This window comes from Taudactylus pleione, unplaced genomic scaffold (genome assembly GCF_031769625.1).
Source record: "Taudactylus pleione unplaced genomic scaffold, aTauple2 ptg000007l, whole genome shotgun sequence".
NCBI lineage: Eukaryota > Metazoa > Chordata > Amphibia > Anura > Myobatrachidae > Taudactylus > Taudactylus pleione.
The window spans coordinates 20333960-20351798 of record NW_028284410.1 but is presented as its reverse complement, the minus strand read 5'-3'; the positions used below and the strand labels follow the sequence as shown (position 1 = coordinate 20351798).

At 39.0% G+C, this 17839-nt stretch overlaps 1 protein-coding gene across 1 annotated transcript in view; it reads left to right on the top strand.

Moving 5' to 3' along the window:
* MYOM3 (myomesin 3) overlaps positions 1 to 17839 on the top strand; it is a 222094-nt gene that overhangs the window by 180489 nt on the left and 23766 nt on the right. Inside the window, exons 24-32 of the mRNA XM_088460571.1 lie at positions 1688 to 1732; positions 2581 to 2717; positions 3193 to 3337; positions 6567 to 6626; positions 10197 to 10264; positions 11560 to 11670; positions 12317 to 12404; positions 14961 to 14999; positions 15563 to 15668. Of these exons, the coding sequence (XP_088316697.1) occupies positions 1688 to 1732; positions 2581 to 2717; positions 3193 to 3337; positions 6567 to 6626; positions 10197 to 10264; positions 11560 to 11670; positions 12317 to 12404; positions 14961 to 14999; positions 15563 to 15668 (799 nt within the window). The remainder of the gene's footprint in view (positions 1 to 1687; positions 1733 to 2580; positions 2718 to 3192; positions 3338 to 6566; positions 6627 to 10196; positions 10265 to 11559; positions 11671 to 12316; positions 12405 to 14960; positions 15000 to 15562; positions 15669 to 17839) is intronic.

Below are 17839 nucleotides of genomic sequence, written 5' to 3'. Positions count from 1 at the left end.
TTTTTGGAGTGTCCTAAGGATTTTTTTTTATTATTTTTTTATACAAATTAAATTAAGGGGACATTCTAAAGGCTGCAGGCTTTTTTTTTTATTATTCTGCACCCTCAGTTTTTCTAAGCCACCTCTGCCCTATATGCGGGTAGTCTTCTTCACACAGTTCTCCTGCCTCACCATGCATAACATTGGTCCCAAGTCTGAATTTTAACCTATTTCTTCCAATGCCACTCTAAAGACCTTTCATCGGACAGTATGCTTGATGCTTCATTATATGAACAAAAATCCCATGTTACCCATAATTTATCTCGGGATGAACAGGCTGCCCTCAAGTCCTTGGCTCAAAGACAGGACATTATAGTGAGGGGGCAGACAAGGGAGGGGCAATTGTGGTGTTAAACACTTGTGATTATCAGGCTGAATATCTGCATCTTTTAAGTGATGTTGACACGTATTGTCTGCTGGATTGTGATCCTACACATGCATTTAAATTGGAATTAGATGCGATCTCGCAACAAGCAATGAGCGAGGGTGTTATTTCTGATGTAATATGTAAGAAGCTGACTAGTGCTTTTCCAGTTGCACCTATTTTCTATGCCATTCCAAAGATACATAAGGATGCACAGAGGCCCCCAGGCAGACCGATTATCTCAGCCAGGGGGTCTCTGTGTGAGCCTATTGCTCAATTTTTGGATGTTTATCTTCAGCCCTGTATCCAAAACACCTTCACATACTTGAAGGATTCAAATATGTTATTAAGAAAATTACTTGAACATGAGGTAGTTCCTGAAGATATGTGGTTGGCAACCTTAGATTTTGCCAGTTTGTATACATGTATCCCTCATAAGGAGGGAGTACAAGCGGTGAAACATTTGATCACTAACAATCCACACTACACAGGTCCTGACATTGAGTTTTTTTTGCTCTTTATTGGAATTTACTTTATCACATAATTTCTTATGGCAATTTATATATATATATATATATATGTGTGTATATATATTCTAACTGCATGTATTTGTTTTGAAATGTATTTTATTAATTAAATGATTGTTATCGAAACATTATTGCATACAAATTATATATTGTAAGAATAAAGGATTTAAGTAATGCATATTTTCTTTTAGACCAGCGAAAGATAAAGATACTCACCATGGGGCTCATCCAGCCCAGAACATCATTTCTGCTAACATTCAATTTAAATTATAAATAGGCCCTACTGCGGCAATCACTATTACATTAACAAAATAGTTTATTTAAAAAAATATTACGGACAGACCTAAGTGCTGCTAACTTGCCCCAGTGATTCTGATGCAGTAGCATAAATACAGTTGGGCTTTCAACTCCATATTACATACTTTTAAAAATCTTATTTATTTTAATAATTCAATTCATATATATTTTAAATAGATTTTTAAACAATACTGCATTTTAAAAATAAAGCATTTATTAAATGTTATTCTTCCGTTAAGAACATCCTAACACTGCTGCAAAACTTATTCAACAGGATTTTCCATATAAAGACTTTGATGCATAGGTTGATGCAATAACAAGCCCTGTCGCAAAAGGGCTCTTTGCACTTTCATAAATGGACCCATCAGTTGCATTAGGCAATTCAGCATAAACATATAAACCTACTGTGTACTTACTGTAATAGTAAGACCACCTTACATCAATTTTGCTTTCCTCTTAGAATTATCTGATTTGCTCCGGAAAAGCCATGATGTGCAACACCCATGTAAGTGAACTGTAAAGCTAGTGTGTCGTTTTGGAATCACGAGGCACCCCCTGTTGTAATGTTTCCTACTTTTTGCTATTATAATACCCCCAAAATGGTACTTCCTGTCAATCACTCTGCGAATGGTCTGTGTAGTCACTGCGATCGCAATCCTGATCGCAGTGGTGTGTTCGCGCACTGCCATGCATACGCATGCGCAGAATGCAACAATCGGCCGATTGTGTGCGTAATCACAGTTCAGATCGCTGCTGAATCAGGTCCAATGTCCACCTTTTTGATCTTTATGTATTTAATATAAATAGCATTTTACATTAATACTATTAATCTGTATTGCTCTGTTAGTATCTCTATAGTATTCGGTGCAGGTAAAGCTAAAAGGCTTATGAGAAATATTAGGAAAAATTACTTTCTAAAATATTTTTTATTGTGGCTCAATACAATAGTAAAATCAGTTTCAAGTAGAGATAAGCGGTTCGGTTCTACTCTGTTATTTTCGGATCTGAAAAACAGCATCTTATTGGCTATCCGGCTCTCACATGTTGTCGATAGCCGTAAGATAAATCTGAACTTGCGCTAATTTGGTGAAAAGAACTGAACATAACCAAACCGCTCATCTCTGGTTTCTACATTGTTGACAGAGAATAGAGTATACAACAGGGTGATGAGAAGAATTGCTATACTAAACTAGTTGTTGATTTTACCAACAGCAGACACAAGATGTAAATACTATACAGTGAAAAAGAGACATACATCTAGAGTTCTTATTAATATTATAGGATCATATAGAGAGTGATATTTCATATCTGGGCTGCACATAACATTATATGACATTATGTCTACATTTATAGTAATACAGAGAATATCAGGCTGGAATGTGGAAGTGTTGGAAACTGGGGATGTGCGCCTCTGGTTACAGGTGGAGAAACTGTCTCCTGCTGCAGACTTAGAGCTGATTCTTAACGACAAAGTCATCGAAAATACACCAGTACGTCTGTTTTTCACCTATACTGTACTTGTACCATGCTGTAGTTTAATTAGCTTGATAAATCTTGTTCCTCCTCCTCACACATACATACACGCATGCACACACACACACATACACATACACACAGAGAGAGAGACATACACAGCTAGTTAATTTTACACAATATCATCTCAGTTAAATTTACATCCATTCATGTATTGAATGTACGGTTCACCATGATCCATCATAAAATTTCTGTGTGCATATGCAGAGGCACTATCTGCACTAGCTAGCAGTCACACGGACCCCAATGATATCCCCAAATTGTTTTATGTTCTCTAACAGACGTTTACCCTTCTTGGTCCTCATTAACTTTTTATGTCTCCGAGACCTTGTTTCATCACTGTAAACCAAAGCCATTGTTCCTTTGTTGGAAACAATACGTATAGTGTTGGTACAATCAGAACAAATGTTAAACAAATTCTTCTCATTGTAGAAACGGAAAATAAAGTTTGATAAGGAGAATGGTCTCATTGAAATCCTTAAGGAAGACTTTGGAGAAGAAGATAAAGGAACTTATACTGCCAAAGTGGTAGATGGAAAAGCATCGAACCAGTTCACTGTTACTCTTACTGGAGAAGGTCAGAAACTATACTATATCATGTGTGTACACTGGGATATCAGTATACTGTAGCCTTTTCACTGTTAGTGATTTCAGTGACATAACATATTCATTTGATTCTGTATTATAATTGCAAAAAAGGTGCAAATGTAAGACTGATGTGTTCCTTATTTGGTCTTCATGACTGAAGTCTGGCATTTGCCTTATCACATTACACAATTCTTGTCTTCTGCACTGAACTTTATGTTGTGTTGAAGACACTTTGAAATGTATTTGGTAATTCATAAACCTCTGCTATGTAAAGCTAACTGCAAAACATGGTGAGACCAAAAGTGGTTCATTGTTTTACTGGGGTTGGGTATGATAACCCGACACTTGGGATGCCAGCTGTTAATATACTGACAGCCGCATTCCAATGCTTACAATCCTGAAGGGGAAACGGTGAGTACTGTTCCCCTGTCCTATTTACCCACTAACCCTCCTTTGCTACACTCTGATACTAGCCCTCACTATCCCGCACCCCAACCCTCCCGGTAAGTGCCTAAATCTAACACTCCCCCCTTAGTGCCTAACCCTAACCTCCACCCAGTGGTGCTTAACCCTAATAGTCCCTGTCTGGAGCTCAAACCTAACCTCCCCCCTCCCGCAGCCTAAACCTAACCCTCCCCCCCGCGGCTAACACCTACCCGGCTCCACTATACTTACATTTGTGATGCCGACTGCTGGGATTCCAGCGTCGACATCTCCAGCCATTGCCGGTCTTCCCACGCTATTCGGGATTCCGGCGCCGGGATCCCAGCAGTCGGCATCCCCAGTATCGGTATATTAACCGCATCCTGTTTTTCTGATTACATTTAGTCCCAAAACATGTTTACGCAGCTCAGTATGCAGAGTTTTTCAGTTAATTGATGGTTCTTGGAACACATGATTACAGAGTAACATGTCAAATATAACAGATAATAATGCAATCTAAAGTCAACATGTTTTTTTTAACTAAATAGATTTTTCCAAAGCCATTCCACTGTCAAATATAAATTTAAAATCAGTTTTTCTAAGCCACCTCTGCCCTATATGCGGGTAGTCTTCTTCACACAGTTCTCCTGCCTCACATGCAATTGTGAGGCAGGGTATCTGTGATGTAGGAAGATAACTATCCAGGAGAGAGCAAAGATTAGCATGGGTGCAGCTTAAGATGACAGGTCAGGGCCCTTTTACAGGCATGCCCTGTTTTTTTATGCTCTCTGCCAGGTGGGGGTTGGTCATAGGTGGTGAAAAACAAGGCTTGCACTAGCCACTATGGGACAAGTTTTTTGCGGGGAAAATTACGGCAGCCATTTTTAATTAAAGTGGGTATGAGTGCTCCTGATTCACGTGCTACCCCAATAGGAAAAAAATAGTTGCTGCAAAACAAATGTGGAAATCAAATAAAAAAATATATTGGGTATAGATGTTACTTACTGTCCCAAAGAAAAAAAAGACCTTTAAAAATGTTTAAATTGGCTGATTTGTATATTTTTTTACAAATGTAAAAAAAAATTATAAAAAGCAAACTTTTTTGTTTAATTGAATATGAATAAAAAGAAAACATTTACAAAGAAAAATCTGAATCGAAAAGTTGATTTGCGGGTAATTTGAGGCCATTTTGTAAGATAAAAAATGTATAATAAAAAGCTATTTTTTTTTGTTTAAATAAATACTTTAGTCTAATTTGAGGTGCATAAAACAATGAAAAGGTTGATTTTGGTGTAATATGTGGCCACTTTTTTTTCACCCCAAAAATTACACGTAATTATTGAACCAATTAATATACAAAATATTTTCTAAAAGAATGTACTCATTCTCTTTAAAGTAGAATTTTAATTCTTCATTATTTGCTTTCTTCTCAATAATAACTAGTGATGTAAGCGTACTGCCGTGTTTTGGTTTTGTCAAAACCACCCTCAAAAGTTTTGATTTGGACAAAACCATATTCAAGTGTTTTGGTTCTTTTCTATTTTGTTTTTGGATTTCTTTAAAATTTATAAAAACAGCTAAAATCATGTAATTTGGGCATAATTTTGTTCCTACAGTATTATTAAAATCAATAACATTTATTTCCAGACAATTTTAACCACCTAACAGCTCACAATATTGTTTTCACCCATATTTGCCAAAGGCTGCAGCAAGCTGGCTTGCTAAACTAAGCGACAGAGCAGTGGTACAACCACATGGCAGTTTAAAAAAGAATATAGCACATCTATGAAACATAATGGCAGTTTACTATAAACTATACAATGTTATTGAATATTTTCAATATACAAGAACTAGATCAGAGTCCTGAGGCAAGCATAGGTAAATAGAGGTGGAGTTTTAGTAAAGGATTGATTGTTTGACTGATTGATTACAGTACTAATATATCTATAAAAAAACAACTCTGAGACATGGAAAACACTATTAAAAAAACAAGAATCCCAAATCCTAATGAGATTTTTAAAGTAGAAATTGAATCCAAACAGCAAATCAAAGGCCTCAGGATTCAAGGCAGAGTAACAGCCTAGTCGAAGTCGATAATTATTAATTATATGATTTTATTATACTACTCTGTATCTATTGAGAAGCTGCAGGAAACAGGGCCTATATACCTCGATGAGGAGCTGGTGATCGATGGCATTGCAGGATACAAAAGAACATGAAAGCCCCAGTAAAGTACTGTATAATAATAATATAGAAACCTGTGTTGTTTTAGTCTTCAGTCCACTGGTAAACAAACACTAGTGATCATAACAGTGTATTTATCAAATATCCCTTAGAGTGTGGCATTTGCAGAAGTAAATTAATTATATAAATAGGGCACAATGTAAGCAGGTAGAGGTTTGGTAAAATATTTAATAAACAATATGTAAGAAATGTTTGGAAAAATCTGCCACACAGTGGAGTTTACAGTCATTGTAGTATTTACTTGCCACAGGCATAAGCTAAAACCAATAAAGAATGTTTTTTTAAATCCACATTCTTCCCATCGAAAGTCATGGTGTCAAGCCAGATATATTCCTCACAAGGATATTATTGATTTGCTGCAAGAACTATATGCTCTGCTTACTTTGGCTTTGCTGTATAATTTATTTTCATTTACATTACTTAATATATATTGCTACTTTTATTTTTAACCCCAAAGGGAATACATTCCTGTGTCAGACTGTAACATACCAAACTGTTATTTCTTGTAGAAACATTTGTATTGTTTAAAAAAAAGTATTTTCTATTTTCAGACTTTAATAAAATTCTTGATGAGTCCAATAAAAAAAGCAAACAATGGAAAAAGAAGAATGGTAAAGTATATTTCCTTACTGCATTACTCACTATATATGTAATTTACAGTATGCAGCACATTTTGCATTATAACAATACTGCTGGAATTATATAATGCTGTAGGAATGGGAAAATTGATTGTCGATATTTTACACAATAATGCAACAATTTTGAATTCTAGTATAATCCCCTTTATTGCTCTACAGCAATTGCAAATTTATACATATAAAATAGTGGCAAATATATTAATATTATTCTTAGGGAGTTATTAGCAATAGGCAATGTTCAATATGTCTGTACAGTTTAAGAAACTAACAACCTATACAATATTATTTCTAAACAGTGATGGCTCCAGAGGCGGGGCTGCAGCGCAGTCCAAAATTCAAACACCAACTGCAACCCCAAATGCTGCCAAGCATCGCCGGTCAGGACTCACTGGTAGTTGGTGTGACTCCCCTCTTTGAATTTGGGCTGTGCTGCAGCCCCACCTCTGGAGTCGCCACTGGTGCTAAATATAAAGGTGAAGCTCTTTTAAAAAAAAGGTACTGTAACAGTCACGGCCAGTCTTCTCCTTCCAAGTTGGTTCCAACAATTTAAACTGATCTACTATATAATTAGGCCTGTGCTACAGAATTTTCAAAATACCTAAATCACTTTTTTTGTTTAAATATGAATAAATAATGCTGTTTTTGAAAAATAAATGTTAAAATATCAAATACAGTACTATAGCTTACTGTATTTCAAGCATAAAGCTTTTAATAAAACTCACAAAGACAAACTCTGGGGTCTATGTACTAAGCCTTGGAGAGAGATAAAGTGGACGGAGATAAAATACCAACCAATCAGCTCCTAACTGTCACTTTACAGGCTGTGTTTGAAAAAATACAGTTAGATGCTGATTGGTTGGGACTTTGGGCCTTATTCAGACCCGGTCGCAAGCGCTGAGCACTCGCAACCGGGTCGATGTTTGCCCACTGGGCATGTGCACGTCGGAGCCGGCTCCGACGTGCGCATGTGCGAGACCCGGCTAGCGACGGGCGCTCCGTCAGAATGGGTCTCACACCAAAGGGGGCGAGCTGTTGATGGTGATTGACAGCTCGCCCCGTTTGGGAGGTGGGCAGGGGGGATGGCCGGCCAAACGGAGGCGTTCCCGACGGAATGCTTGCCGTTTGGGGGCGGCCCCACTGACATCAGCAATGCCCTGGGGCTTGCGCTTGCCGAGACCCAACCTTAGGGTCTCATCGCAAGCCCCGATGGTCGTGATGGTCAGGACATCAACCTGGTCACTCGCTAAAGCTGTGGGTGGTAACCCACAGCTTAGCTAGCGACCAGGAGGCCGCACTTCACACCACAAGCGGCCGCCCTTATTCAGAGCGACCGGTTGTATCTAGCAATCGACTCTGAATGAGGACCTTTATCTCCATCTACTTTATCTCTCTACAAGGCTTAGTACATAGACACCAGAATCCTCTGAAGATATTGCGTGAGGAACACTTCCTTAGAATGTGCGACTTAGGATGTGCGACAAGAAGGGACTGGACTTGAAGAGCCCATTGGGGGAATTTAATGGTAGGGGCCGAGGCTTAAGAGTTGAGGTCAGCCACATGAAGAGGTGTGGTCAGCCATCACAGAGGCTTGGCCAACCATTAGAGACTGTGCCCCAGGGGTGTTTTAAGAGAGGAGGGGGCCTGTATGCAGCCTCCGCTTGCGCCCCTGAGTACAGTAGATTCTAGCTTAATGCCAGAATCTGCTGCACATGCGCAGGTCTCTGGCAAAATGGCGCACGCACCTTATTCCCGGGGTCATCTTTTCTGCACATGCGCGAGTCACCCGGAAAATGTCCGCCGATATTTTCCCTATGATTTTTGCTGCTCAGCAGCGCTGCAGAGCAGGACTCGGAAGACTGTGGAGAGGTAAGTATAAACTAAATATGCGTGCAGGGTGTGCGGTGTGAGCCCCCCTGTACTCAGGGGCCAGTGTGCACCGCACACCCTGCACTTACTATAAATATGCCCCTGCTGGGCCCCTTAATAAATGTATATAGTAAATACTGGTAATGCATACATGATCATGAACCATATTAATAACAGCAATGCACCCTAGTGAATACACCATAGTCCTGGGAATGCAGTACAGTATAAAGTAACTTATGTACAATAATTAAGCACATGATGGTTATCCTGTCTAGACCACATTAATGCCCTGTACAAGTGATAGGAGTCCCCAGTTTATCTCAAACTCAATGAGAGCTACATTAGGTATAGTAAAGCTGAAATACATGCCATTGTCAAATACAATCAGCTATATAAACTTTTTCTACTGGGATGACTTAATTGTAGGTTAGTGAATGACTGTGGAGCTACTATGCCATCCCAATCATTGGCAGGAACTCTGGGCCTGATTCAGACCTGGACACAAGCGCTGTGCGCTCGCAACCGGGTCCATGGTGGCCCAGAGCGCATGCGCACGACTGAGCCAGCTCCGTCGTGCGCATGCGCGAGACCCGGATAGCGAAAGCTATCCGTCGCTCCGGGTCTTGTACCAAAGGGGGCGTGTTGTCGATGTTGAGTGACAGCATGCCCCCTTTGTTGGGCGGGCCGGGGGGATGGCTGCCCAGACGGAGGCGTTCCAATGAGGACGCCTACCGTCTGGGGGCTGGCCCCACTGACATCACAAGTGATGTCAGTGGGAGAGCTTTCGGCTCTGTTTGAGCCAAAAGCTCTCTGGGGCTTGCGGCAACGAGACCCTACCACAAGGGTCTCGTTGCAAGCCCGATGGTCGTGATGGTCTTGACCATTGCGACCATCATCATGGCTGCTCGCTATAGCTGTGGGTGGTCACCCACAGCTATGCGAGCGGCCAGAAGGCCGTTCTAAAAAAAAAAAAGACCGGCCCTGATTCAGAGCGAGCGCTCTGTCAGAGCGACCAGCTCTGAATCAGGCCCTCTGTTCATTATGCTAAAGCCCACAACCAACTAAAAAAGGTAAAGAGTTGTGTTGTGACACCCCACTTTGATTGTCAGGAGGGCAAATCTTACTGTAGTTTCTATAGAAGAGAACCAAACACCCATATTTATCAGTGGTGATGCTCCACCAGGTAACTAACCCCATAGTGGAGCATTGGTTCTCAATCCCCCCCGAAAGTTTTCCCAACATGTCATGTTTTGAGGATTTCTGGCTGTGGAAGCAGGTGTGATAATTACTGATGCAACAGCATATATTACCTCACCTGTGCATGATTAAAGAAATCTACAAAACATGACCTGCTGGTGGTACTTGAGAACTGGAGTTAAGTTAACCACTGTAATAGAGTAACAATGTATACTTGCAGTGCACAGTCTGGAACCTAACCCCTAGAGGGGGATATGGGACCTCAGCCAGTGGGGCCCACCAGGGAATTCCCCTGCACACCTGTGGGCCAGTCTGACCCTGAAGGAAGAAGTGAAGAAGTTAACAGAACATAAATAGTGAAAGGGCTACCGCTAGCATCAAACTACATACAAGTGAAACTGAAGTTGCTAAGTTTGTATCCTTAATTGATCTTGTAGTGAACCTGGTTAACAATCGCTGAAGTTAATTTATTCATGGCAGGGCCCCATTTTCTGGAGCAGTTGCAGTGGAAGGTTACAGAAGACTGTCATGTTTTAATAATATGCAAAGTGAGTGATCCTACATTTATTATTATATTACTGTTATATAATGAGGCAAATTGTCTTAGAAGCATATCACATGAAAGAAATGAAAGATAATAAGAGACATACAGTAACTAAATTAACTTACTATGAATCTTTAGGTATTGGCTGAAGAAGGTTTCGGGCTCATACAAATAGTTGTTTAGTAATATTCTCTTTGTTCCACTAACAGAATGGTGATCAGTATTGAAAGGATCATTGATCCCTATGTTGAAATGGGAGATGTAACATTATACTGAACAAATGACAGAACATGAACACTGCAAGTTATTTGTTCAGGAAAATATGTGTAGATACGATCCTTCAGTTTTGTCTATACCTATTAAACAGTTTATATTAGGAAATCGTAACTTCAGTACTGAGGGTTTACGTTCAGAATGTCGACATAAATGTTAACATTCAACATATCGATATTCACAATGTAGACAATAACAGAATGTCGACATGGCATATAATCGACACTGTAAATGTCAGCATTTGAATTGTTTACCGATTTTAGGCTTTGGGTTAGGGTTAGATTTAGGGTGCAATTAGGGATAGGCTGCGGTTAGGTTTAGGGTTTACTTACCATGTCATTACAAAAATGCATTGTCGACATTCTGGCAATGTCGACATTGTGAGTATCCACAATTGACATATCGAGCTCCGGCCATGTTGATATACTGAATGTAGACATGGGGCCTATTCATCATCACAAATGGACCCGTTACACACTAGTTTGCACTTGTTTTTAGTAATGGGCCTATTCATTATTAGGGGCCCAATATGGCCACCTAGTATTCAGCAAACTCCGAAAATGTAATGTTTTCGGAGTTTGCCTGTGTGAACCTACACCATCTTCAGATGGTGTCGGTTCCCGGAGCTCTGCTACGACCAACAGTGAGGTGGTCCAGGTTGAAAAGAGGGATCCCCCTCCATACAATGTGCCCCCTGCCCTTACTAACACTGCTGTGTAAAGTTCCGCCACTGATAATTAGGGGGCAATCGGCAGTGGTAGGGATCACAGGGACAGTTTCTTTTCAGAACAGCTGTCCCCGCACCGGAGCAATATTGAATTGCTCTGGTAATATGGTATCTGACGTTGCAATTTTCGGCAACTCTGATACCAAAGCATCAGGGCACTTCAGGGCAGTATTGATGAATAATTTGTTGGTACCAAATAAATTGAGTTAAATAGAGTTGATGGGATTCTGCTAGCCGTACTGGATATGTGAAAATTCTAGGGATTCTTGAACTTGCCTTAAAATGCATATACCCAACAGGTGACAAATACCAAGAAAGAGACAACTCTTAAATGGGCTTTTGACAAGAAACCCCTTTCTAATGGGCAATATAATGAAGAGAATGGGTCAGGAGAACTGGTAATCAAAAAGGTAAGTACGGAGGAGAACATATCCTGCATTGCATCAATATCCCTAAAGCTGCATACACACACAACGATTTTGTTACCAACGATTTTATGAATGATTTTCTGTCAGATTATCTGTCAGATTTTTTAAAGTGTAATGAACGATTTTTTGAACTACAAACGATTTTTGTAACTTCCCTTAATGAAAATCGTTCAGTTGGTCAGTCAGAATGAACTACAAATGGAAACGTGCATGAACAATAATCGTTCATCGTTATAACTCAGAAACTGAACGATTTTTTAATCGATTGAACGATAACGACATTGTTATAGTTAAATTGTTCAAAAAATCGTTACGTGTGTATGCACCTTTATTGTTTACCTCCAATAAGCCACAAATCAGGTCACATGCAATCTGTGGGTCAGTTTGTATACAGTTTACCACTGGATATGATTAAACAGTGGTTACGTTATAGCGGGGACATCACTATAGACATAGGTATGTTACTTGTTTAATTACAGTATAAGAAGCACTTTTATTAAAGTAACATAATGGAGTTCAGCAAAGCAGAGGTCACACAGACTAGATGAACATATTGAAATGGCTACAAGGTTATAAATTCAGGCGGACATTTTAATTGCTAGCAAAATATTTTATACTCTCTCAATAGTTTACAAGTGAAGAGAAAGGACATTATAAAGCTGTGGTGAAGGATGACAGAGGAGAGGACATTAGTGACTTGGACCTTACCAAGGAAGGTAGGATGAGAACACTAATCTCCAAGGTGTTCCGGATGGAGCTTTGTGTGTGCCTGTAACGAGGGGGGAATTGCCTCAAAGTACAAAGTATGTCTTTCTAAACTTTAAAATACACAATAATTTGTGGTTCCATGGGCACACTTGTACACATGTTTTGGTCTTATCCTATAATTAGTTCCCTTTGGACAGAAGTTTTTAAGTTAATTACTCAGGTTACTTCGGAGGTTCTTCCACAACTTCCAGAAATTGCTCTTTTACCTTATTTTCCCTTATCAGTACAAGCCCACAACAAATATGTTATTGGGCATATCCTTATAGCTACAAGAGTGGCCTTAGCATGATATTGCAAAAGACCTGATCCTCCTCTTTTATCAAAAATAATATCTAATGTCCAAAGAAGCTTTGAAATGGAAACCTTCGGGTTTAAATACTCCACTTCCTCCTCACCACTGATTAAATGGTCCTCTTAGTCTGATTTTTATGGTTCTCAGGAAGTTTCTAAGAAGGCTTCAACTAAAGTTCTCTCTACTTAATTCCCCCCGGTAACACCTTTATATTTTTTACATTTTCTATTTCATATTTATTATTTCTATTCATTCTCACCTAGGGGTATATTGTTCCTAAATACTTTTTTTTTCTGAGCAATTGTTTATTTTTGTGTAAACCTAAGTATACTTAAGTAGGGGTGTGTACATTTTATTTTTATTTTAACCTCCCTCTTTTCCCTCCCTACTCATGAGTAGTCTTTTTCCCTTCCTTTATTCATTTATTTCCTTATTTTTATTTTTATTTTTTTTGTTTTGTTTTGTGTTATATAATGGTTTGAGATTGTGGAACCATATTGTTGTATATCTATGACTACTGATGTGTATGATCTGCAATGTAAAATTTCTCTTTAATAAAAATTATTTGAGTTAAAAAATAAAATACACTATAATTAATTATAATATGCAAACAGTTAATTTATAATATCCAAGTCACCAAATAATTTTAATATAATGTACTTTCATTTCAATAAATAATAGTGAATAATAGGGCAGGATATGGAATATTTACTAACCTTTCTGTCAGGCATTCAGCCTTGATATATTGTATAAAGAAGTTTTTACATTTTCATTCTGTTTGTACTAAAACAGCTTTTTACAGTATTTCTGTTTTATCCTTGACCTGCTGTTTTCCCCAATAGCTATCATCTATATATCAGAATTATAATAACCATAAGTATATAGGCCACAAGCTATTTAAATCAGAGTTCAAGTTCATCATATTGCACAAAATTTCCCATTAATTTTTATACTGCACCCCAATACCTATTGTAACAACCTGCAATCTCCGTTTGTTATAATGACATAAATACTTTGTTGCTATTTCTTCATTATGTTATATACCTCTTCCCTCAACTATATACATAGAAGCAGCAACTCTACTACAGTACATTCCTGCAGATCTTACATGTAGTGCACTATGGGAACAGATCTTATGTTGTTATTCCAGTGTTATAGTATTCTCTCCCCCCACCAATCTCAGGACTTTATTTATTAACCATTATTTATATTGGGCCTGAAATGTAGAAGGAGGGGAAAGATACAATAGGGTGTGGTGGGACAATGGACTTAGTTGTCCTTAGTGGAAACTGAGGAGGATGAGACCTTGTAGTAACAGTGGCAGGAAGGTAGGAGTAAGATATGAGGCCTTGTAGGATATATGCAAACATGGGGCAAAATCTAGAGAATGCATTAGAGTGTAAAGACGGGTGCATTACCTTGTAGAGTCCATCAGCTCCAAACAACATCAAGACAGTGCCGCAACAAGCTGTCCTATGCACAATATTGCTTTGGATGGAGATGGGATCTTCTAAAGCATTAGTCACATCCCTCCATAACCTGGTAATTGCCCCTCCACCTGATATTATGTCATTTTACACTCCCACTGAACAATGTTCTGCAGGGTATTGTCAGAACGATATGAGTTTTCTCTATACTAACAAAACCAATACAAACATGTCAGTAATGAAGCTCACCCCCATCTGGCGACACGTTGCAGCTCCTGGTGTCCACTGTTCTAGGGGTGACAAGTTCCCAGATAGCTAGCTGCGGGCACCTTTTAAATCTTCAGTGCCGATGTAATATCATTGAAATGTCATCACAGAGCCTGACTTCCCTGCAATGTGCTGTCTGAGTACAGCCACCAGACCTAAGATACAGAGTCTGCAGACCCGCACTAGACATGGGATGCTCCGTTTCCTCCCTCTGATTGTCAAGAATCCATTACAGACACCGCTGAACAGAGCAAATGAAGCCCAATGTAATGAATAATAAAAAAAAGGTTTAGAATGGGTCATCTGGGTAAAAGACTGGCCCTCTAGGAGTTTACAGGCTGAGCCAGATTATGCCCCCCTCGACCAGTGCACCTGACCAGTGCCATCCTCGCTAACCCATAGTTACAGCCCTGATTATATTCATAGGCTTGTTTAATGTAAATAATGTTATGCTTAGTTAAACAGAAAAGTTCTTCTTTTTAATGGAGACAAGTTATATAGTTTTGGTTTTGTTTTAGGTTTTGAAGAAATAATGAAGGAAATTTGTAGAATAAGTGGTAAGTGTTTCATGCTTTGGCTACACTCCTTTGGCTACACTCCTATAAATACAAATTGCAAAATGACATTAAGGACTCATATACACAGTAGATAAAACAATGTTGTTTTACCTGCAGTACAGTTATCTATGTGGACACAGCTAGTATAATCTCTGACCTGCACTTGCACCAAAAATAGACCATGAAGCATTTCAGTTATGTATTGCACTACAAAGATTATATGGCAGAGATGATGTAACATGGCATATAATATCCAATTATAATTTTTTTCTTTCTGTATATATTTATATTTACCTTATATGTGAAATTCTAAAATGTGTTTAGATTTCTGGGGGTTTAGTTCCAGTTTACTAGAAAATAAAATCATAAGTCACTTAAGTCTCCAAGATTGCTAATTAAGGATGAATATATAACATGATAATGTAACAAATGAATCAATTAATATTTGATATACCCACTGAATGATCCTTTTTAAGCCCAACTGATTTCATTACTCATTTTCATTGGTGGGTTTCCTATATCGGCTCTAACAATTGATTCATTGTCTATTTCTCCCCCACAAGCTCTCTCTGCCACCCCATTGAAATGTCAAGGTACAGCTGAAGGTATAAAGATCTACAGCGATGTGAAATACTTCACGGAGAGCATGAATCCGGTGTGGCACCACAAGTATGTTATTTATGGCTCATAGTCAGGATGAGGATGGGAAACGTTGGCACGTCTGTGACCAAAATTTAATATGAATATGTAATCCTCATTCAAGATCTTGGTTTGGATTTCTATGTAATAGCCATTAGTGCTAGAGTGCTATTAAGGAAAAGTTTAGTACAGAGAAACTCCAGGTATTTATTCTTTTAAGCCGCACTTTGAGGCCCCACCATTTGTATGTGTGACACCTACTATGGTCCCCCAAGTGCACTTTGCAGTGTCTGCAGAATCCAGTGTGTTGAGGATATGTTTGGATAACTCATGTACAACTGCATTGCACTGATTTAATGTCATTTATTTGTAGGACAGAGAACTCTGTGAGTGTACACATATCTATAGCTTTTCTTTTCTAGAATGTAACCAGGGAAAAATATGCTGCTCTTTTTTTTCGGTGCTAAATGTCCTTGGCAAAATCTCTTCCTAGCATACAGCTGTATATATTATTTAGCACCTGCACAAAATATGTATGCAGAAAGAACAGCGCAGTTGGCTGTATATTTCTTATGAGAAGATGTCACTATCCAGCCAGATTCGCCTATTGCTTTGTAAATGTGCTATGTTTTCTGCTACCATGAATACTGTATAAAAGTATTGTCTTATCCTATTAAATGTGATGAGTCTCCTTTTCTTTCTTTCCAGCTCGAAATTATATTTTATTATTATTATAATAATAATAATAAAATAAATAATAAGATATTATTATAATATTAAATATAGTTTATATAACACAATTTCTGAAATAATATGATTTTATTATAATGTATTATACTATTGTTTAATATTATCATTTATTATTATAATAGTAAATATAGTTTACATAACACAGTTTCTGAACCTTTTTCCTCATGGAACCCTAACAGTGCTGGGAACAGGTGTTAATTGACTAACACAATAGATCTACAGGTGGTTCTAATTATCCCTGAGTTAACTTGAAAAAATGCATAGATAGGGTTCTATGAGGACCGATCTTGAGTAATGTGGGGTACACACTGGAATGTCGTTATCGGCTGTCCGGCGGGCTGATCTGCAGATTTAGTAAGGTTATGCACAAACAATATTGTGGATACACACTTACCGATTTGCCACACAATGGGCCTGATTCAGAGTTGGGAATAGAGTAAGAAATTGCATGTAACTGTGTAGCTGTACAACCTATGTTGCAATGCAAGGGGTGCAAATACATGAAAAAAAATGTGTATGCGGGGTAATAAATACTGCCTGCTTTTGCATTTAGCCCACAAATTCTGCACAGCTTTATTTTCACACTGCAATTTAGATTTCAGTTAGGACACGTTTCTCCCAAATCTAATTCTCTCTGCACATTTTATATCAGCCCCACCTGCAGTACAGCATGGTTTTACCAAGATGCACAGTTACTTGCCCTATATTACTCTATATTACTCTATTCTCAACTCTGAGTCAGGCCCAATCATAGTTGCCGACATTCAGCTCACTCCTTCTGGGAGGGAGCTGAATGCCTGCACAAAGCGGGGGGCGTGGCCAGGTGCTGACTCCTCCTGGGGGTGTCATCATGGCCCCGCCCCCTCTTCACAATGCCGAAAATAAAGGCATTGTGAAGCAGGGGGCAGGGCCACGATGACGCGATTTAGCATGAATCTTGTCATAGGGGGTTTCTAGCTGTAGTCGGGGAGATCAGACGGCAACCGGGAGGCTTGCCTGCCTTTCCGGGGGGTCGGGAGCGGCACTCGATATTCGGGAGGCTCCCGACCAAATCGGGAGGGTAGGCAAGCCTGGGCCCAATTTGTCTGTCCAGAAGAATCAGTTTTGATGTATTTTCCACTGGTTCCTTTGACAGCATATGGGTTGGTCATTTAGTTGTGTCTACACACAAGCAATGTAAACAATATATCTGCAGGATATATCAAATCTGCCGTGCTACACGGCTGAAGCAATATATATGTGAAAGTCGTCGTCGCATATATATTGTGTACACAACGCCAGATGGTCGGGATGATATATCAGTCGTCGATTGTATGAATAACAGGGGGCGGGGTGGAGCTCCAGCTCCAGGCCTCCACATAAAATAGGCCCATCATCATGCCACACAGTCAGCCATAAATTAAAATGTTGTTTCTAGTTTTCTTACTAAATTCTGCATTTTTTTTCTCTTT